At 36.5% G+C, this 23,724-nt stretch overlaps 1 protein-coding gene and 1 long non-coding RNA gene across 5 annotated transcripts; both read right to left on the bottom strand.

The window, feature by feature from the left end:
- Positions 1-5,054: 5,054 nt before the first annotated feature.
- LOC108190486 (uncharacterized) lies at positions 5,055-8,304 on the bottom strand. Of its 2 annotated transcripts, none has more exons than XR_015493624.1 (6): positions 8,195-8,304; positions 7,232-7,265; positions 6,998-7,133; positions 6,692-6,806; positions 6,463-6,599; positions 5,055-6,011 (listed from the first exon to the last, which is right to left on the bottom strand). It is a non-coding gene; the product is annotated as an uncharacterized LOC108190486 (long non-coding RNA). The 2 variants fall into 2 exon arrangements; XR_015493625.1 differs by having other exon boundaries at positions 5,055-5,900; positions 8,195-8,298.
- Positions 8,305-20,603: 12,299 nt separating this feature from the next.
- LOC147836340 (uncharacterized) lies at positions 20,604-23,475 on the bottom strand. 3 transcript variants are annotated; one of them, XR_015493622.1, is made up of 4 exons: positions 23,444-23,475; positions 21,914-22,090; positions 21,063-21,817; positions 20,604-20,881 (listed from the first exon to the last, which is right to left on the bottom strand). XR_015493622.1 is itself a non-coding variant. In XM_087257174.1 (3 exons), the coding sequence occupies exons 1-3, from the start codon at positions 23,472-23,474 to the stop codon at positions 21,642-21,644; spliced, it is 384 nt and encodes a 127-aa protein (XP_087113300.1). In that variant the 5' UTR covers position 23,475; the 3' UTR covers positions 20,604-21,641. The 3 variants fall into 3 exon arrangements, 1 of the variants encoding a protein (XP_087113300.1); XR_015493623.1 differs by lacking the exon at positions 23,444-23,475 and adding an exon at positions 22,523-22,646; XM_087257174.1 differs by having other exon boundaries at positions 20,604-21,817.
- Between the last annotated feature and the right edge of the window lie 249 nt (positions 23,476-23,724).

The following is a 23,724-nucleotide window of genomic DNA, read 5'->3' as shown; positions in this document are numbered from 1 at the left end:
TATTAGTTACTAGTACTTATTTATTAGTTACTAGTACTTATTTATTAGATACTAGTACTTATTAAATAGATACTAGTTCTTATTTATTAGTTACTAGTACTTATTTTAATAGTGACTAGTTACTATTCTGTTGTTACTCGTAATGAATTAAACATTTTCCCATTCATTTCTATGGGATCTCTAATTGAGATATCAACTATTCAGTTTTGACTAGTATGTATTCCAGCTGTGACTAGTGCATATTTTTTATCTACTAGTAGTTAATCATTAGGTACTAGTACCTGTTACTGAGATGCTACTACCTAATTAATAGATACTAGTACTTATGTATTAGATACTAGTCCTTATTCATCAGGTACTAGTATCTATTTAATAGATACTAGTACTTATTTATTAGATACTAGTACTTATTAAATAGCTTACTAATGTTTATTCATGTAGAGTTGATGCTTAACGGATAATCAATTCACTATTTGCTAATGCTTAATAAATGATTCATTATTATAAAAGTGTTACCTGAAAGGTTTTATAAATAGAAGGTATATAAATGACTGTGTTACTGACATTACTACCTTCAGTTTCCAAATTAAGTTGCTTTGCCTTTGCTTTTTTTTACCTTGCTTTTTGGAGATGTTTGTGATTTAGCAGTAAAAAATAGTTTTTCATCCTCTTTTTATGTTTCTTTTTACTGCAGGACACAGAGCCAGAAGATATTTGCACAAAAGAGATGGAGATGGACATTTTCAAATTTTAAAAACATCCATTTCCCACCAATTGATAGATTGGCTGTTGTGTTCAAGCGGTCAACATAAATGACTGTGATTGGCTGAGAAGTTCACCATTTCACTGCTCTTCACTGATGTTCATGGAGTGAAAACACAGATACACACACACACACACACACACACACACACACACACACACACACACACAAACTGGAGTGTTTCAAAACGTCGCATAGTGGATCCATCAGCGTAACACTTGTGTCAGCTTATACACAGACCAGTTGATCAATGTGAAATTCTTAAGTGTCCCTGTATCTGTGATTACACTCAGTAAACAGCAGTGAGTTTGGTGAACTGATGATCTTCACGCCCAATCAGTCTTTTCTGTTGAGCATGTGAACACAATGGCAATATAACAGTGTTTAAAACATGGTCAACAACGCTCAAATGTTAGCAGGAAATGGACGTTTTTAAAATTATAGAACTGATGGGTAACAAAATTAAAATATCGTGACAAAACTAATTACTTTTGCACTTTGAAAAAAATGTTGATAGTGCAAGCATTTTAAATATTACTTTTGCTTAACTCGAGCACTTAAAAGGCAATATAGGATTTGAGGATTTACCTTTTTGTTGCCTCTTTTCCTTCACTGGACTGCAGTACATTTCATTTGGACAGAAAGCTGTTTGCAGAATTGTCAATAAATATATTCTTTGATATTGTGTTTTATAGTGTGTTTTGTAATCTCTTAACTTCATACTTAGAGTCATACAGGTATTTGTTTGAGAAGCGCAGATATAAGATTTCCATAAAATTATGAATTAAAAGATAAAGATTAAATCAACTTAAAAAATTAAGGCAACCAGCTGCACAGCTTTGAGTTAACTGAACTTCTGTTAAGTTGTGCCAACTAATTTATTACAGTTTACTCAACCCCTGTTTAATTTTAGGCAAACTCATAATGACAAGTTAGATGAACTTAGGCTTGAAAGTTGTCATGACTTAAACCAGCCATTACAGTCAACTTAAAAAAATAATTTGGCACAACTTTAACCACTGAAGTTGAGTAAACTCAAAATTTCTTTGCAGCCGGTTGCTTTAGAATTTTAAGTTTACTCAACTTTTTATTTTTTACAGTGTGGCAACAAAACCAGATCAAATACAATCCACTTTATTAAACCTGTAATTTCCACAAACTATACTCAAGCTTACCTGAGTAAAAGCCAAAGTGCAATTTGTGCAACCAGCTTCTGAAGCATATGGCCAATGAAAAGCATGAAGAGCGTTCTCAGTCCAAATGCCTGAAGCTGTGCACATCCTGCAGAAAATGAGACATGAGAGGTCTAGGTGAGGTCTAAACATAAATAGATTACACAAAATGTCTAGAAGTCTACTGAAATGTGTATATTTCATACAAAGTATGAAGCTTATCGGTCAGTTCTTGTCACGTGACTTGCTGTGTGGTTGTGGCATGCTAAAAAGAGGAGATGTTTTCATTTGGGTGTGCCTTGAAATTGCAAGTGCCCATTTTCTTTATGCACGTGAAAGCTGTGCACGATATGTGAACAGCCCCATAAGAAGATAAGCTTCTATTCAAAGTCAGAAGATAACTTCACTTCAGATCCTGCACAAAAATCCAATTTAGCCTGTTAAGGTGTCCTCCTTGGCAATGAGTACTGTCATAGAATGCTTTCTGTTCAAGTTCTTGAACAAGTTGCTGGTCAAATTAAAAGCAGTTAAAGGTTCTTTAGGGACTAGACATGCTGCATTTCACAGCAATATTTTTGTTTTAACTCTTAATGAATTCAAAGTAATGTCTGTATTTCCACTTGGAGAATCAATCACTCTGGTAAGCAGCCATTTCATCTTGCGTTCTCCAGCAATTTAAAAGCGCATGCTTATTAACTGACGTTGAAGTGGAAAACGTAATTTAAATGATTTTTTTTTCTAAAAACTTTATTAGTAACAAAAGTAATGCAATTACATTGACTTAAGTACATTTAATCAAATTACAAGAATTTAAAATGTCATTTGTTACATTACTGCGTTCACAAAAACTGTAATTAGAGTACAGTAATGTGTTACTGTGAAACATGCAACACTCTGGTAAGGACCCATTCCACAAGGGTCATAGTGGCCTCCATGGCCTCTCTTTTGGGCTCTGCCCTTTCAGACATCTGTATGGTGGCACTGTTGGTCTACTCTGCGTAGATTTGTGCGGCATGTGGCCCCCTTTCTGGGGTTCCCAGTTCTTATAACCTAAGTGTGTATTCGTATAGTAAGCAGTGACCCTAACGTTCTGTTTGGACGCAGTGTTGAAGTTCCCTTGAATGGGAACATTTCAACTTAGTTAACTGATAGGAAACAAGACACTGCGTCTACCACCATACTTCCTCCTGCCTGTTACTTCTTTCAAGCAAGATTGAAGTTACAACTGAATGTTCAGTTCCAGCTTTTATACCTGATGGTCTGACAAGTCGTCACATCATTGTCCAATTACATTTCATTGATTTCACAATTTCACATTAATTTAATGTGCTTTAAGACATATAAAAGAAGTGTTCTCTTAGCATTCTGAATGGACACAGTCTCAAACCTATTAGGGAACTATGGTTGCATACGTAACCCGAGACTTTCCTGAGATTGCATTATTAAATTTACATAATGGTCATTCTTCCTGCTATAATATCCTATAATCCCCAGAAATACTCACATAGGGTATTTCATCAGGTTACAGGGTCTGCTGGTTTGTAGATTTATAAAGCAAAAGTTCATTTGACAAGTATTATTTTCAGCACAGTGGAACAGACTGTCATGTGAATGATGTCTAAGAAATGTAGGTGAAAGAGGAAGTGAATATTTTTCATTCCCTACTAAACTCTCAAGTGACTATATTTTTAAAGCATTGTCAAAATGTTCTTGCCCAAGACTCTTTTACTGGAGCCAGGAGGCAAACTGGTGAAATTTTAGGGGTCAAGAAAAGGCAGAGACATCTGTTTACCTATAATTATGTTGGTATCTATTTTTTTCTAAATCTTTCTAATTGTTTGTACTTTTGTGAAAAAGTATGCACACGTTGCATGAGTTAATATTATGTAAAAACAAAATTTTATTTTGAGACATAGTGTACTAATGACAATAGGCATACACACACGAAAGGATAATAAAGCTAAAACTAAAACTCAATCTATTTATATGGATAAGAATGGCATATATGCAAGTATAATGGTTTGCACATATTGTGCATTGCATTATAAGTTATTTTTGGCTGTCATTTTTTGCTTTAGAGTTTACTTGGATATATGCCATTGTTATGCATGGTGACATTAGTACAGTACCTACTAAGAATGGAAAAATAAGACAATGTACATTGATGTTAAATAAAGGTAGAGAAAATAATAATAATAATAATAAGGCCAAAAATAGAGCAGAAATAAATAAAAGTAAAACATATGTATTAAGTAATTAAATGAAATGAAGAGAAAGTAACAATAATAATAAGTTACTAAAAACCATAACAATGTACAAAATAGTCAATCATTAAAGTCTAAGTATAGTTGATTATTAAAGTCTAACGAGGGGTAGACATTTAATCTTTAAAATAAATCATTTACCCTGTGTCTTATATTTTTCTACAGCAGTCATCTGTTATTAAAGGAATGTTGTGATTGGTCATCAGACTGTTGTCTGGATTTCTGTTATTTTGTAACACTGAGTTTATGTTGAGAAAGCGAGTTGGGCTAAATTTGCATGCTCACCACAAAAACATCAAAACTTAATGCATGTGCAACAACATCTTATGCACACAGAATTGTTAATGCGCATTCAACAAGTGATTTTGTTAAAACTATTCACGCAATAAACAACAGAGGGGTGCCAAGGGACGAATGAAGGGATTGGAAAGTAGTCTGGTGCGCTTTTTTATTTGGGGTGGTCTTTGACAATAGGATATGAGGTCAATGTGATGTCAAAGATTGAATGATTGACAGGTGAATGAACCAATGAACAGAACCTAAGGACGTGAAAGACAAGTAGGAGAACAGTATGAGGGGGAAAAACACAAAACAACACACTGTAAAAAACGCAGGGTTCACTCTTAAAAGAAACGGTTCTATATAGAACCAAAAATGGTTCTATCAAGCGCTTCATATATGGAACCCCAAAAAGGTTATGAATAGAACCATTTAAGGGTTCATTAAATAGAACCCCAAATGGTTCTTTGAATTTAAGTTACATGGTTCTATATAGAACCCATTTTAGGGGTTCTCTATTTATTATTGAATTAATGTTATTTATTATTGAATAAAAAATAAAACCAATGCAGAAAATTCAAATTGTTTAAATTTATTCAATTTACTTCACAAAATAAGTTTTAGATAATATTTAAAATTGCACCTCTGCGTACTTTGTATAAGATCTACCTCTAAACATTTTACATTTTTACTATTTAGTTAGTAAACATAATTATCAGCTTAATGGCATTCAACAATCTAGTTCTAATGATTTCACTTAATAATAAACATTTGTAAGCTTGCTTACTGATTGAACAAACGCAAAACTAAACTTTCAAACATCTCTAAAATGATGAAAAATGTATTACAATGCAGATAGAAACAATACACAAACATCCATTAAATAACACTACAATTTCAACAAGTTGACGGTACATGTATGTATTGGTCAGGGCAACATCCATTTTTATACATAATTTTCAAAACAGTTATTGAACAAAGACCTTAATCGCACGCAAAACTTTGCAAAATTATTAGACAAAACACTGAGAACAGCCATTCCACAACCTGTAGCATGTCCATGTTTGCCGGCCTCTCATAACGTAAATAGTTTTGTCCATGGGTGGCACAGTGGCTCACTGGTTAAAACTGTCTCATCACAGCAAGAAGGTCACTGGTTCGAGTCCTGACTGGGTCAGTTGGTGTTTCTGTGTGAAGTTTGAAAGTTCTCCCAGTGTTTGTTTGAGTTTCCTCTGGGTGCTCCAGTTGCCCCCACAGTCCAAAGGCATGCGTACGGTATTGGTGAATTGGCCACAGTGAGTGAAGAGTAATTGTTAATTCATTCTACTGTGGTGCCTCTGATAAATGAGGGAGCAGAAGGATAGTGAGCGAGGATAGTGAAGCCTTGACGCAATCAGGAGAGCTGTTAGGACCTTTGGATTTCTGTAAAACAATATTTCAATGCTGAGTACTTCCTTCTTTCCTTCCCTTCTATTGGGCCATTTCTTTTAAAGATGTTTCTGTGTTCTTCACTAAGTCCTGATATGCAGTATCCTAAATTAAAACATTTTGTTTACTTTGTGTAAGTTTCCAAGTGACACATTTTCAGCAATACAAGTACTTTAAAGTCATCAAAAATACAGAAATACAGTGTAGACAGCTGTAATATATTTTCTATTTAATCTGCATCTCATTTGTTACAGAATTTAATGAAATTGACATTTCTGAGTGACCTCAATTCAGTATGAACATTAAATAAAACAATAAAATTAGAATAAGAACAAAACAAAATAATTGTTTATCAAATAACATACATCATATTTGGCAACTACTTTTATCCAAAGGGACTTAGATTGTGTTTAATCTATACATTTATTAATATGTGAGACCTGGAACACATTTGGCATTGCTAATGCATTGCTTTACCAAATGAGCTTTAAAATGTCATATACACAGATTTTTCATATCTATTTGGCACACAATGTAACAGTGTTTGGTTACTTACAAGCTGTGGCACTCCAAGAAGAAGAAACTGCTCCATTAGTTTCGCAGACCCCTCCATAATCTGTACTCTGGAAAATAGTGTTTCATTTGGTTCTTGACTTATTCGTAAACGGTGTCGCATTCTAGGTCCATCACAATCTGAGGTAGAAAGACAGCATTTGTAGAGTGTGTAAATATAAATTTAAATCACAGAATTAATCTTGACATAAAATGTATTGAAATGAACTTACCTTGTGTTAGGTCCCTCAGAGTCCAGTTCACTTCCTTTTGATCCCATCATTATGAGTTTACCACTGAAATCCTTTCATTTTTACATTTGTTTTGAAGACATTGCAACAAGAAATCCTGTAGGCAAATTTACACCTTTCAATACATATTTCTTCTCTGCAGGACTTTTTATTAAGCAACGACCTTAATATTCTCACTGTATTAAAACAGCAGTAGTAATAGAATATTTTTTGTGATAAATATATTTTTTTCAGTACACAACAACCAACAAGTCTGAATTATGCATGTTATAAAATACAATACTTTACCAGGTGTGCTTGAAGATGATGTCAAACAATTATGGATGTGACGTGTTTTTCTTTAAGCTGGGATCCTTCTTCTTCAAAGCTACTTGTGTGCAGCAGATCAAATTTGGAAACTTAATATGGGTCCCATGACACTTTTCTGTAATGATAAATACAATCTTGAAGTCTTTTATAATATTTATTTCAATTTACTGACCACAATACATTTTGTTTGGATTTTAAAACAATAATACATACCAAGCAAGTTGTATGATGCAGTTCAGTTTCCAGGCTGTTTGAAGAAAAATAAAATATACATTAAAACATTTATTTTAAACTTATTTTGCACTATATGTATATATATATATATGTATATATATATATATATATATATATATATATATATATATATGTATATATATATATATATATATATATATATATATATATATATATATATATATATATATATATAATTTCACAATACATTTAGTCTCCATTTTTGTGTCTTTTATAAATAAGACCTGATCTTTCATCTATGGATTGTTAAAATATGTTTGGCTTTTTAAAGGTTTCAATAATATTCAGGGACGACCTGGCCATAGGGAGAACTTGCCACCGTGACAGGCCTCCCGCGCGTGCACAGACTCGGGCACGAATCTGCCTGTGTGGGCACGAGCGGTGCACTGCTATCTTGCGGTTTTATGCAGACTAGCGGGAACGTCTCAAAAGCGGGCAGTAATGTCCACTACTTTGCAGAGTTTAGCTCAATCACTGATAAAACACACACGAACCAAGCTAAAAGTGAGCGTTTGTTCAAGGTTGGAGCTAAAAACAACACGAAAAACACGATGAAATCGGCTCAAATCTAGTTAATTTTAAAATAACATGCACATGCTTCATTCACGCTCTCTCGAAGCTCGCCTTCAAATAACACAGCTGTGTACTGTTATCGGTAATTTAATTAGTAGTACTGACAAACAAGTATAGCGATATTGTAACTTATTTCAAATAAAAAGCAGAACAAATTCAACTTAACAGATTTCTGAACCGAAGGGTGACGACCGAGGTCATCACAAGCACAGTGTTTATCCATATTAACGCTAAAGTTAACCCCATTCAGTCTGTATCACCATTTAACACGAGGGATTTTCTATCAAATAGAAACCTTACTTCATAATACAAAATATTTCACTATATATATTAAATGTACTAAGAGACCTGAATGATGAAGCTGAAATAGTGGACTTCTCCTTTCGAAAAAATTAACCTTCACTCTCGAGGCTCTTCACCACTGGTCGATGACGATGTCCTTGTCAATGAATGACGTCACCAGAGGGCTTTTTTATGATTATTAGTTTCAAATAAATTATTAAACCATAACAACATGTTACTGCACAGTCTAAATAAATTGGTTATTTATTTCACAAAATAATTTGTCAAAAATGTTAAACACAAACTAGGCCTATAAGTTATATGCTATTGTACAAACCTGCATAAAACAATCCCATCATAATGTACACTGATTAAGTTTTTGACCACAGCATTCATTTTATTAGGTTTTGACTCAAAAAGCTTTGTCTCTCTGTGTTATAACTTATAATTATTTTAGAATCCTTACTACATAATTATGTTATGATTCAAAAATTATAGAACCATTTTAATCAAAAAGGTTCTTTGCAGTCCGAGGGTTCTAAATGGAACCATTTTTTGGGTAAAAGGTTCCACTGGCCAAGTATAGAACCCCAAGGTTCCATATAGAACCTCAAGGAACCTTTTTTTAAGAGTATTCCACACAATTGATTGTCTCAAAACACAAATCAATTAAGTTAACTTAACACTTTACAAATTTATGTGGATTGAACATTGAAAAAATAAGTGGTAATGAAATCTCAAAATTGTGTTGTTTCAGCTCATTTTTAAATAAGTAGTTTTATCAAGCAAAAAAGAAAAAGAAAAATAAATAATAATAAAAATAATATATATATATATATATATATATATATATATATATATATATATATATATATATATATATATATATATATATATATTAAGGATGGAGCCGAACCCGAATACGGTATTCGGAAAGGCACGAATAGCGTGTTTTTACGAATACTTAATTCGAACAAATACTTGAAAAATTATTTGTATTCGGGAGCAAGAAAAACACTACATCAAAAAGCAGCGTTTCCTCATGAGACCACAGTGCATGCCCGCGTGAGTGAGAGTGAGAGAGAGAGAGAGAGAGAGAGAGAGAGAGAAAGAGACGCTCAGGCCCCGTTTACACTAGTGCGTTTTAGTTTGAAAACGCATAAGTTTTGCTACGGTTACGCCATCCGTCCACACTACGCCGGAGTTCTCGAGCGCCGAAAACGGAGCTTTTTGAAAACGCTGGAAAGGCCGTTTTCATTCTAAAACGCTGCTGCTCCGTCTCAGTGTGGATGGGGAAAGACGGAGACATCTGAAAACGGAGGCGGGGCTGCAAACGTTCGCCTATCTGATTGGGGCTTTTCCTCAATATTAAGTAGCCCACACACAGTTCAGTCTCGCATCCTCTTCTTGTAAGTTAAGACTTCGCAAGATTGATCAAGGCTGCAGTCTCCCCCTTTTCAGTTTGATATGGAAAACATACGGGGACACGGGTAAATCTTCAAAGGGAACAGTGTACTTTATAACTTCATTCACATCACCTTGGCTATGTAGTTTCACTTTCTCAACAATAAAATGTAAACATGATTTAAGGAACTGCCTATTTTCTTTTTAATATTAGCAACTTAACAGACAGCAGAAATGTTGAGGCGTCGTGCTGCATATATGAGCGTCATCTTCACTGTGTGGATATTTATAACAAAACGGAGCCTATAACAACTGCCTCCTTTCAATTTCAGTGAAAATACGAAACACACCCTCTCTTTTGCTGAATATCAGTTTTAATAATCGATAATTATAAAAGTATAACATACAATAAGTTTATACATTGTAGGAAATAAAGGCAAGCGATCAGTCAATGTACCTGGATTAATCATTAACTTATCTTTGCGCTTAACCAAAACATGTTACCCGTGAACAAGTAACTTAATAGATTCCAATGACCAAAGTCAGGGAATTTGCCTATGTCGTTAGATAAAGACAACAACATGAATGAAATATCACGTTTAGCAAATATAGTGAGATTAGATCCAGCGGGAGATGTGTGATGAGCAGTCCGACAAGCAGAGCTCTCATCTGGGTAGAAATGCTGGAGCGCTTGCCCGAGTGTCTGTGTGGTCACGTGATGTGCGTTTTCAGCGTTTTGGTGTGGACGGAGAGCTGTTCAGAAACGCTGGGTAAAACGCGAGTGTGGACGCGGATCGTTTTCATTCTACAACGCCGTTTTAAAACTAAAACGCACTAGTGTAAACGGGGCCTCAGTCAGAAGTCGGAGGGCGCTTCTCCACAGCAACAGACAGAAGGCTCGGCTGAGCGAAAAAAATACTTCACTGCATCATTATTTTTGTTAAATAGATTTTTGTACCTTAATTGGGTTCCAAAGGCAGTTTATAAACTTGTAGCGGAGTTGAAGCGGAGTTTGATCGGACGTCTGCAACCGGGTGCTCTGTTTACGCAACGTTAGCTCTGTTAGCGCGGTAATTTAGACAATAGACTGTTGACAGAGTAACGTTAACGTTTGTTTATAAAGGTTAAAACGATGCTTTTGCAGTTGTGTCGAATAATATGCACCTATGGGAGTTATATGGTTCATCTACATTACTGTCTTTTGCAGACAGCAAGATATATGCTATAGGCTAGTTAACCTTAGCATAGCTTCCCGTCACTTTTTATTAACTTAAAACTCCTCAAATACATTTTGGCACTATGAAAAAATGAGACTGCTGCTGAGCCATTTCTTGGTCCTCCACCAGTCAAAAGAAAAAAAAAACCTTCAGGTTCTGTGTGGAAGCATTTTACAGTCAGTGGTGCTGCAGATAAAACAAAGTGATACTGTATAATGTGTGCAAAAGTGAAATCAGCAGAGGCAGAGATATTAAACATCTGTTAACATCTTCTATCCATAATCATTAATTAATTTCTTTTCGGCTAAATCCCTTTATCAATCTGGGGTTGCCACAGTGGAATGAACCACCAATTTTTTCAGCATATGTTTTACGCAGTGGCTGCCCTTCCAGCTGCTACCCAGCACTGGGAAACATCCATACACTCTCTTTCACACACATACAATAGGGACAATTTAGATTACCCAATTCACCTGTATTGCATGTGTTTGGACTGTGGTGGAAACCGGAGCACCCGGAGGAAACCCACGCCAACATGGGGAGAACCCAGTCGGGGCTCGAACCAGCAACCTTCTTGCTGTCAGGCGACAGTGCTACTCACTGTGCCACCGCGCAACCTTCTATGTAATGTATTATCACATGCACTAAAGCATCCTCTCCTGATACTGTCTGTGAACCCCCCACAAGCATCAATCCCCTCAATCAGCCCAGCTATGTTCTGCTAAATCCTCCACTAGCACCAAACCATCAACAAAGCCACATTCTGCCCCAGCAAGTCAGTTTCAAACATAAAAAAAAAAAACTTTGTGTCTGTTTTGTGGCAGGCAGATGACAATAGCAGGGCTGTATCTTTTAGTATTATATAGAATACTTTTGTTCTGCCAGATCTCCCAGGCAGGGTTTTATTTAGATTTATTTAGCTAATTTTAGTTTTTGGAATTCTGTGCATTGGAAAGAAGTTCTTTCAGAAGAAGAACAGTTTTTTGAAGTGATATTTGTTTTTATTCCGTCTATTCAGTGTCAAGAACGGTGGTGGTGGGGTTCATAATATTCACAATGGTATTTTATTAGTTGTTGGTTTAACCATGGATGAGATAATGGCTTCTATGTTATTTTCTTTTCAATGACATTTCTTATCACATGTTCAAAAACAACAACCAATATTGCATATCTATAATTTATATAATGGGTATAATTAAACAATACTTTCACTATAACGTAAATAAGAATTGTAATAGAAAAAATATATATTTTTGCGCCATTTTGAATTTTACTCGAATACAAATACAAATACAAATACAAATACTTTTCCCCCCTCAACAAATATAAATACAAATACAAATACCGGCTGCTCCGCACATCCGTAATATATATATATATATATATATATATATATATATATATATATATATATATATATATATATATATATATATATATATATATATATTAGTGCAGAAGGAGTGACCTTGAAATGTGTTGTCCTTGACTCTGGGTCAAATCCTGCTGCTATATCTGCTGTGGAAAGTAGGCCAAAAACATTTGCTTTTGATCTAACTGGACAGCACAAAAGAGATTACGTAAGAAGGCAGTGGAATAGAGCATGGTATCATACAATATAGAAAGTAACTGCCTGTCAGTGACGGGTGTAATTACCCCAATTCCAGAAAAGTTGGGATGATTTGTAAATTTTAATAAAAACAAGAACACACGTTTAAGGATCCAAAATATCAGACCCTGAGAACTGTTAAGGAATTTCATGAGACAAGATGCAATGCTTTAATGCACTTTCTAATCTGAGAAGTGATGAAGAAACCAGCTGTTCAACTGTTCTATTCAAATCACTGTTGAGTGTTGACAATGCAGACACAGGCTGGAGAAACAGAGCTACACTACAGCAGGGGGTAATGCGAGAAAGTCATCCTTCTCCTTCCACCACTAGCCCCCCTTCTTGACCCTTATGTCACCTTCTAATTAGAGCACATTTCACATAAAATGTTCAAGGTTTTAATATGGTGTATCTTGCAGCACTATATTCATGTTTTGTATCATTTTAAATGTCTCTGTGTGATTGGTAAAGTGGTCTTAATTTTACAGTAATATTTCACTGGTATATGTTGATTAGGTTTTTGACTTTTATAAGATCTTGATAAGATGCTCTCCCTCCTCAGAGATGGTTAAGTCCTCAAATTCACCAGGCCAGGGTTTCTGTGACACTTCTATTGTCTTAAATTCATGGCTGTTTGTTTTGACTTGAGTATATAAGGTAAGATGTGCTATGGGTCGGGGGGGAGATCTTGTAAAAAGACACGCCATTGCAGCATCTCTGAGACTTATGCTGCAATGTATTTCTCTGGTCAGGTATGCATCTCTAACTCTTTGATTTATCTTTGATTAATGGATGTTGTATTGTTACAGTCTCATCTCTGAATTGGCTTCCTGATGATTTATTATGTAATTGGCAGAATACAATTTTACCTGACAAATAAAATGTTAAGTTTTGATTAATTCTGGATTTTTGTAAATTCCTTGTATCCAGTAGATTATGAGGAGTCTTCATAACCTTTATAGTATGGCATAAATTGAATTGATTAATACGCACATTTGATTATACGTAGCCATAGAGAGCCTATAACATGTAGACCTTTTAATCATTTAATCACTGGAAGTAGCAAGTTGTATGGGCTTGGCTAAGGATCTGTTTTTTTTAAGACTAGGTAAGCATTAATGCGACCAGCTTATTCAAATATAGTTAATCCTGCATCCTCTGACTATTTTCAGAGTGTCGACATATTGTCCGTAAGAAGAAGCGCAAACCTGGGGCGTGAAACTGTGAGCGATGTTGGTCCCTAATGAACGTACAATTTAGAATATCGGACCTCAGAAAATATCAAAACTCTAAATTAAATCATAAATGATGAATGTGATCCGTTTTTACAATTAGAAATATAATCTAAATTTTAGGATCATTTAAATTGGAGTCAGATTGAATTCGGAGCTAAAAAACTAAAATAAATAAATTCTAATAAATAATAAAATTATTTTCAGGTAACGCTTTCTTTTACAACCCGCAAAGTACCGCGTAAGTACAGTGAAATAACAGTGTACTTTTCTGTACGTACTGTGTAAGTATAATGAACGTATGTGTAGGTATAAGGGAACAAACCGTAATGCTTGGGAAATAAGTGGGTAACAACCAGATGTTCATCATGAAAATTACCGTGTAAGTACAGTGAAATAACGGTGTACTTTTCTGTACGTATAGTGTAAGTATAATTAACGTTTACTTAAGTATAAGGGAACAAACTGTAAAGCTTGGGTAATAAGGGGGTAACAACCAGATACTCAGCATGAAAAGTACCGTGTAAGTACAGTGAAATAACGTTGTACTTTTCTTTAAATTGCAAAAGAACAAACCATAATATATGCGCAATAGGGGAGTAACAATAAGATATTCATCACGCAAAGAACCGCGTAAGTATATTACGTTAACGATGTACTTTTATTCAAGTATTGTATACATATATAAAGAATTATGCAAGGATGGTGACAACCTATTGCTATCTGCAAATGTACTTTACATGTACCTGCGTGAGTACATTAGTGCTTGGGTTTTATATGGGGTGTTTAATGAATAAAAGGTTTACAACCTGTGAAATTATGAACCCTTATTGTATACTGTATGCAGGGCCGGAGTGGGACTCTTTTTCAGCCCTGGAGTTTCAAGCCTCAGACCGGCCCACCTCAGTTCACGACTGACTATATTAAAATAAGGTCATTTCCAATTCAGTTTCTAATTACACTATCCCGTCTTTTTTTGAGAAAACCGGTGCTTTAGAACTTTAAATGTTCAACAACCCTAAAAGTATTATATGTCTTAACAATAAAAATGAAAAAAAAAAAAATTTAACATACACAGTCGAGGATCAAACCCAGGTCGGCGGCGTCGTTATCTAACATGCTAACCACTGGACCACACCAGCTGTATAGACCATCTATCATCATTAACCTGCAGGCTGGTTATATATAAAAAGAGCAGAGCTGCGGTAAAATAATGAATAAGATGACTGTGGTCAAGTAAATAAATAAATTATTTTAAAAAGTGTGACTGCTGAGAGCAACAGATTCTGGAGCTAGGGACACCGGCCCTCGCGGCCAAAAACGGACCGGCCCACCGGGAATTCTCCCGGTCCTCCCGATTAGCCAATCCGAGCCTGACTGTATGTATTTTAAATCTGCAATTCAATAGAAAATATATTTCCATACACTACTTACCTTATGTTTACTCGTCGATCTCACCAAAGCCATCAATGTCTCCATAACTCACTCACTATCAACAAATAACAACAAAGCATGATATAGGCCTACCGTCAGGGTTCAATGAAGATTAAAACAGGCTCGCATCTTTACTGCTGTTTGCACAGGGGGGCTAACTGTTGCATTTCAGTAAATGTATAGCTGATGCTTTATAGAAAAATGTAGTAATTTGGTCTTCAATCAATAAAAACTGCTGCTGTAGTTTACTCTGTTCTTAGTGTTCAAGTATACACTAGTGTGTTAAAGTTCAGCTTCTTCCCTCTTTGTTCCCTGTAGTTAAAGGGTGAATACAGTATTTGTTCCCTCCTTGTTCCCTGTACTTAAAGGGTAAATACCACATTTGAGGGTTGTAAATTAAAGTGAAGCATTGTTCCTCCCTTGTTACCCCCTTGTTCCCTGTACTTACAGGGTAAATACCACATTTGAGGGTTGTACATTAAAGTGAAGCATTGTTCCTCCCTTGTTACCCCCTTGTTCCCTGTACTTACAGGGTAAATACCACATTTGAGGGTTGTAAATTAAAGTGAAGCATTGTTCCTCCCTTGTTACCCCCTTGTTCCCTGTACTTAAAGGGTAAATACCACATTTGAGGGTTGTAAATTAAAGTGAAGCATTGTTCCTCCCTTGTTACCCCCTTGTTCCCTGTACTTAAAGGGTAAATACCACATTTGAGGGTTGTACATTAAAGTGAAGCATTGTTCCTCCCTTGTTACCCCCTTGTTCCCTGTACTTACAGGGTAAATACCACATTTGAGGGTTGTACATTAAAGTGAAGCATTGTTCCTCCCTTATTACCCCCTTGTTCCCTGTACTTACAGGGTAAATACCACATTTGAAGGTTGTAAATTAAATTGAAGCATTGTTCCTCCCTTGTTACCTGTAGTGAAGGGGTAAATACAACATTTGTTCCCCCTTGTTCCCTTTAGTTTACAATGTAAAATCTTGAAGGCAGTAAAATAAATATACAAACACACAATATATTTCTTCTTTACTTTTTAACCTTTATTTTAATAAATAAGCATTTTAAAACACTTCATCTTAATCAAACATTGTCTTGTCTATCATTACCTATACTCATTCATTTTCTCTTCGGCTTTGTCCTTTTGTTAATCTGGGGTCGCCACAGTGGAATGAACCACCAACTTATCCAGCATATGTTTTACGCAGTGGATGCCCTTCCAGCAGCAACCCATCTCTGGGAAACATCCATACACACCCATTCACACTCATACACTACGGACAATTTAGTCTACCCAATTCACCTGTACCGTATGTCTTTGGACTGTGAGGGAAACCGGAGCACCCGGAGGAAATCCATGCGAACGCAGGGAAAACTCTACGCAGAAACGCCAACTGACCCAGCCGAGGCTCGAACCAGCAACCTTCTTGCTGTAAGGAAACAGCACTACCTACTGTGCCACTGTGTTGCCACCCAGCTGCAACCCATCACTGGAAAACATCCATACACACTCATTTACACACATACACTACGGGCAATTTTAGCTTACCCAATGTCACCACATATTTTTGGACTTGTGGGAGCACCCGGAGGAAACCCACGCTAACATGGGGAGAACATGCAAACTCCACACAGAAATGCCAACTAACCCAGCTGAGGCTCGAACCAGCGACCTTCTTGCTGTGAGGCGATTGTGCTACCCACTGCGCCTGCCTATACTCAAACAGCAAAATAACACATATTTTCCTTCCCCCTTTTTTTCTGGCATCTCTTGCTTGGCTTCCTCTTCTGCTCTTCTCAGCTTCCACTGAGGACTCTGATGGTGAGTGGCTGATGAAATCCCATGGGTCTTGCTGCTCTGCATTTATATAAAATATATGAACAGACATAAAGGCTTTTAGTAAGCTATAGACATGTTTATTTTGCTGTTTAATGTGTGTGTGGTGGTTGTCCAACAATTCCACACACTAAACATTTACAGATACCATACATTACTATCAAACAAAAGTACTTTCATCAGATCATATGGGAGACAAAATCAAGGCTACCCCTTCCGTAGTAAATCTAAAAGCTAAATTGAGTAACTGGTTCAGGTGTATTAAATAGGGGTTGAAACTAAAATATGCAGAACACCGGCCCTCCAGGACTGAGTTTGGACACCCCGTCTCTAAATCGAGCTCTGGTACATTCTGTTTCCACTGACCATTCTTGAGCTGTTTCAGCAGCGTAATTGGAGTTCACCTGTGGTAAATTCAGTTGATTGGACATGATTTGAAAAGGCATACACCTGTCTATATAAGGTCCCAGCGTTGACAGTGCATGTCAAAACCCAAACCGAGTATTATCTTGAGGCACAAGGCTGGGGAAGGTTACAGAAAAATTTCTGCTGCCCTGAAAGTGAGAGGGTGCTCGCTGCAGAGCCATTTGAGGAGAGGTGAGCATTCAGAGAGGGGGAGCATGAGCTGTCGCTCCTCCTCCTGTAAGCTGTTTTAATGCGTACACCAACCCCACCCCTAACCCTACCCCCAGTGACATCACTCGTAGAAGAAGTGCAAAAAAGGTGGAGCTCAAGCTTAAGCTCCCCCTCTCTGGAGCTCACCTCTCCTCAAATGGCTCTGCAGCGAGCACCACTTGCTGAAAGTTCCAATGAGCACAGTGGCCTCCATCATCCGTAAGTGGAAGATGTTTGGAACCACCAGGACTCTTTCTAGAGTTGGCCGGCCATCTAAGCTAAGTGGTCGGGGGAGAAGAGCCTTGTCAGGGAGTTGATCAATAACCTGATGGTCATTATTTTGTGAATAAAGGAGAACCTTACAGAAAGACAACCATCTGTGCAGCAATCCACCAATCAGGCCTGTATGGTAGAGTGGCCAGACAGAAGTCATTATCCACCCGGAATTTGCCAAAAACAAAAAGACTCTCAGACCATAAGAAACAAAATTCTATGGTCTGATGAGACTAAAATTTAACACTTTAGAGTGAATGCCAGGCGTTACGTTTAGAAAAAACAGGCACCCCTCATAACCAGGCTATTACCATCCCTACAGTGAAGCATGGCTGTGGCAGCATCATGCTGTGGGGATGTTTTTGGCAGCTGGAACTGTAAGACTAGTCAGGATAAAAGGAAAGATGACTGCTGCTATGAACAAAGACATCCTGAATGAAAACCTGCTTCAGAGTGCTCTTGACCTCAGACTGGGGTCACGGTTCATCTTCCAGCAGGACAATGACCCAAAGCACACCACCAAAATATCAATGGAGTGGCTTCAAAACAACTCTGTGAATGTCCTTGAGTGACCCAGCCAGAGCCCAGATCTAAATACTATTGAACATCTATGGAAAAAGCTAAAAAAAAAAATCGCTTCCCCTCCAACCTGATAAAGCTTGAGAGGTACTGCAAAAAGGAATGGCCAAAAATTTTAAAAGACAGGTGTGCCAAGCTTGTGGCATCTTATTCAAAAAGACTTGAGGCTGTAATTGCTGCTAAAGGTGCATCAACAAAGTATTAAGCAAAGGCTGTGAATACTTATGTACATGTACATTTTCAGGTTTTTAAAAATATTTTTTGGAAAAAGAGAGGCGCTATGAATACTTTCCAGGTACAGTGTACATGCACAACTTACTGTATATGAAGTATGCTGATATGATAAATGAAAAAAACATATGTTGTCAAACATATTGGGTGCATTTGTTTTTAAATCTGACTTCAGTGCCTCACCAGCCTCAAACCTCACTGCCTGCACTGGTCAGAAGGCTCACCTAGGCTAAAGACTGGACTGCTGCTGAGTGCTCCAAAGTTATGTTCTCTAATCAAAAAACATTTTGCATTTCCTTTGGAAATCAGGGTCTCAGAGTCTGGAGGAAGGTGGGCCGCACAATCCAAATTGGTGGAGATTCAGTGTAAAGTTTTTACAGTCAGTGATATACAGTATAGCACAGGGATGGGCAAACTTGATCCCTGAGGGCCAGTGTCCCTGCAGAGTTTTGTTCCAACACTAGTCAAACACACCTGAACGAACTAATCAGTGTCTTCAAGATCACTTAAACTCTATAATGAGGTCTGTTTGAATAGGGTTGGAGCTAAACTATGCAGGACACTGGCCCTCCAGGATCAAGTTTGCCCACACCTGGTATAGCAGGATGTTTTAGGGCACTTCATAATTTTTGTTGCTGACCAATTATTTGGAGATGCAGATTTAATTTTCCAACAGGACTTGGCATCTCCACAGTTTCAAAGCTACCAGTTTCTGGTTTAAGTACCATTGTGTCCCTGTTCTTAATTGGCCAGCAAACTTCTCACCCTAATCCCATAAAAAAATCTATGGGGTATCATGAGTAGGAAGATACAGACCCAACAATGCAGAAGAGAAGGTTACTATCAGAGCAACCTGGGCTCTCACCTGAGCAGTGCTACAGACTGACTCCATGCCAAACCTCATTGCTGCAGTAATTCAGGCAAAAGGAACCCCAACTAAGTACTGAGTATTGTATGCATGCTCATACTTTTCATGTTCATACTTTTCAGTTGTGTGTGTGCATGTTTGTGTGTGTGTGTGTAAAGACATTCATATGTGAAAACATTAATAGTGTTTTTTTATGTATGTACAATAATGCCCATAATGCCAAGACAATTTTATCTATACATTATTTTGGATTTCTATTATTCAAATATACCAAAACATGTATGTTTGTCCCTAAATAGACACTTCAATGAAAAAGACATAAAAGTAGTACAGAGTCAGATCTTGATTTCTGAATTGTATTCCCTATTAACCCTCTTCTGTGACTTTTCACTCTATATCCAGTCAATAGGGAGATGAGTAGTCAATGGGCTGAGCCAGACATCTATCTGGTGCTGTAATAGACACTGATGGAGACAACTTGCCTGTAGATTTCAAACACGACTAAAGGGTTCAATTTTCTTGATCAGGTGTGTTGAATTAAAGTTGTAACTAAACTGTTCAGAGCTGCAGCCCTCCAGAAAAGTTTGACACCCCTTAGCCATACCAATATAGGATTCTTATTTCTCCTGACAAAAATGATCCATTTATAATATTTCAAACAACATTTAATCATCTGAAACGTGTACCATCATGACTGCAAAACGCTGTTAAAAGCCCTCTGTTAAAAGCTTCACAAACGAACAACATTGCACCACTGCATAGTCCATTTGAGTTAGGAAATAACACTACTGTACCAATAAGCATGCTTTTACCCTTGCCAGACATTTCAAAATATCACAGCCCTGCCATAATGTTTCAAATATTAAAGTCTCTGTAAACTTTTGCCTACAAAGCCAGCTGCACTAAAAGTGTCATTTGTCAAAAACTCTGTAGAACACCTTTCTGAATATTGTAGAAATTCAAACTAACTTGTTACTCACTATCTGATCTTAAAAGTCTTAGTGGATTGAATTTGAGGTAATAAAGTTGTTCCAACTGGCAGTTAAATCTCAGAACGATTGTTTGCACCGCCAACTTATCCAGCATATGTTTTATACAGCGGATGCCCTTCCAGTCACAACCCAACAATGGGAAACACCCACACACTCTTGCATTCACACACATACACTACAGGCAATTTTGCAGATTTTTTAATCATTTTAAATAATGAATGGATTAATGAATATTTAGTAATTTAATGAAAAGAAAGAAACTTATCAAAGAGAGCAGTGAACTGAAATGTTGTAATCCCAGATAATGTGACATTTAAGTTCTTTAAGTGACTTCAAAAACCACATTTGTTCAAAAACACATTTTAAACAAATTATTAACATTTAGACATCTGAGAGTAGCCTGAAAAAAGGCAGAGAACAAAAAGTCAATGTGATGATGTATAACACAGCGTTTCCCAACCCTGTTCCTAGAGGCACACCAACAGAACATATTTTGGATGTCTCCCTTATCTGACCCATTAAGAGTTTCTTCTTTTGTTTCGATGAGCTGATTCAGGTGTGTTTGATTAGGAAGAGGTTGAAAATGTGTACTGTTGGTGTGATTTTAGGAACAGGGTTGGGAAACACTGGTTTAACAAACACCACTTTAATTTACACAGAACAATGATAAAGCGCATCACATTACCTCGATGCAATGACTTAGAACATTTTCAAAGTTGAGACAGACAACTTTGAAAATATCATATGTATGATTTTTTTTTTATTAATCTTATTAAAGACAAATCTATCAAGAGTAATATCTGGCAGGATCAAGCTTTTTTGAAAATTGAGCAAACAGAGCCACCTAGTGGAAACTCGTGTAAAACGACTGCACAAATCAATGCAATTTTTTAAATTATCAATTAATGTGTTATAATTGTACACAAGAACACAACTCCTTTTGACGTCCTGTTATAGCAGCTTAACATTATAATGCATTACGTTATAGGTATACAATCAAATTCAAAACCTCACTTTAACAGAGATTAAAAATATACTTGGATTTGCAAAATGAACTATAGCTGCAATTATGAAAGCGCTGCATTTACATATCAACATATCAATAATTAATTAACATAAATGCAGACAGCTCACTAAAAACAACAAAACTAGTTAAAACAACATTAGCCTGAACTCAGCAGATTTTAAAGGAAATCAATTCAAATTTATTCTCTAAATGCCTTAATCTTCAGCATCTGCAAACTGCTCATCAACTATTGCATAAACACAGCGGACCCATTTTACAGGCTGAATGTGGTGGACTGCTGGGCTGTAGTGTCCCTGGACAGAGCTTGGGTCATTCTGGATGTTACAGTGGCAAATCTCCTTTATGTCCGTCATCAAAACATCTCTAGAATCTGTTGAAGAAAACAACTATGAAAATCACAGTTTAAATAGTTTCTTGCAAACCATTTTTTAAATAAAAAATCATTCACTTCAGTAAATGAAATTACCATAAGGAGGCTGTTTCTGCATTTCTATGGATTGTGAAATCTCTTCTAACTCCTTTTCCCAGTCCTCCTCCTGAACAGGACGCTGTGGTTGTACCGTGTGGTTCACTGTCCGACGAAAGGTTTTCTTTCCCTTTTTTTGCCTCCACTTGTTTGGGTGCATTTCTTCTTTTTTATTCACTTTAAAGTTGAGGCAAAAAGTCACAGTTATGTTCTTCTCCAAAGTGCTGTAGTATTTAAATGTATGAGTCAGCAACACGTAACATTCCATTCTCCATTCAGTGTTGGATATATAACTCAGCTTCATGATTGCATTTGTGAACATAGAGCCAAGTGCCAAAATTTTTAAACACAGCAATTTAGCTTTTAAGATTGTTTTCATTCGTTTCATTAACATTTTTGTTTTTCCCATATTAATATGTATTAGTTGTCCTCAACTTGCCAAGATATTTTTAAAATCACATATTTGTGACAGAAATTAATCTTGTCCCAAACAACCAAATGCAGCGCCGTGATAAACTAGTTCTGTATATCATGCTAACATTATGTCTAATTTGCATTTATCAACACGCGCGTTTATGAATGAACTACACACTACTGAGAGAGACTTACGGGTTTGACTTTTGTTCCAGTCAAACTACAGATGTTAATTGACTCCAAGACGATGGCTCTGTTGCGAGCAGGTACCCTGCTACCTGTTTTCACTCTGGTAAAATTACACTACAATGTAACTGAGGATGAGGATTCAGCGAACTGAACATAAAACTAATAAGGTGACTCGCGCCCTCTGGTGGCAAAGCCAAACATGATGGGCTGGAAGAAAACACGAGGTCACGAGGATTATTACAAAGACGCTGAATTAAGGTGGCTTGCTAAACACTCATTGTAACGTTACCATCCTAATTATCACTTGCAAATTAAGCTGACTGCAATATTACATGTAGTCAACTCAAGAAATCACACTCACGCTTCCATTTTCTCAGTGTCAGGTCAGGTGTTGCCCTGTGCTGTCTACGTTGAACTTTAATCAATTATACAGTCGATACTAAATTAAGAGAAACTGCAAGAACAATGAAAGGAATTTCGGCCGAACGTTACATTTTGAAATGCTCGACCCATTGTGAGTGTCAAAAGGCTTGGTTGTTGTTAGTTTGTTTTAATGTGTATTATCATGTTTCCTCTTGCCATACCCCACCGAGAGGTTCTGGTAAAATTCACATTTTGTATTTGGTTGTTTTGCTAACAGCAAGTAACTGTGTAATTACAACTTTTGAAATATTAATGTGCTTTTGGAAACTGTACTAAAATGCTTTTTAGCATGGATGTTTGATTAGCTACAAAGTACTCTGACAAGTATATTTAGTCGATTATTGTTTTCCCTATTCATTTTAGAAGAATCATTTCATCATGGTGTGTAGGAATAATGTTTTAGCATTATAAGGGGGAAAAATACACAATGTTTAGGTCCTGGTTTGTCGTACATACAAACAGTAATGTGTTAAATTAACATGGCCATATTAATACTTCAAATACCTTGCAGCCGGCCGGCGTCTCTGTTCTTCATTGTTGAAAAAGTGGTGGCGCGCAAACAAGTAGGCAGTGTAACTGTTAGCGCTCTCTGCTGGTGAACAATACTCCACTCACTACCCGATTTTGTTCTTGTTGCATCCCTTAAGTTACCTCTTTTTTACCATTATGTGAATTTTAATTTAAAAACGTGTGTGTGTGTGTGTGTGTGTGTGTGTGTGTGTATGTATATATATATATATATATATATATATATATATATATATATATATATATATATATATATA

Source organism: Danio rerio, chromosome 6 (genome assembly GCF_052040795.2).
Source record: "Danio rerio strain M-AB ecotype USA chromosome 6, GRCz13ab, whole genome shotgun sequence".
Classification (NCBI taxonomy): Eukaryota; Metazoa; Chordata; class Actinopteri; order Cypriniformes; family Danionidae; genus Danio; species Danio rerio.
This window is presented reverse-complemented; position numbering and strand designations above follow the sequence as displayed.

Excerpts from the sequence above, each read along its gene's own strand:
- LOC147836340 (XM_087257174.1), bottom strand. The coding sequence starts at position 23,474 with ATGAAGAACAGAGACGCCGGCCGGCTGCAAG. Across the intron at positions 22,091-23,443 it reads AGACGCCGGCCGGCTGCAAG|TGAATAAAAAAGAAGAAATG; the intron begins GTATTTGAAGTA and ends TCAACTTTAAAG. Across the intron at positions 21,818-21,913 it reads GCAGAAACAGCCTCCTTATG|ATTCTAGAGATGTTTTGATG; the intron begins GTAATTTCATTT and ends TTTCTTCAACAG.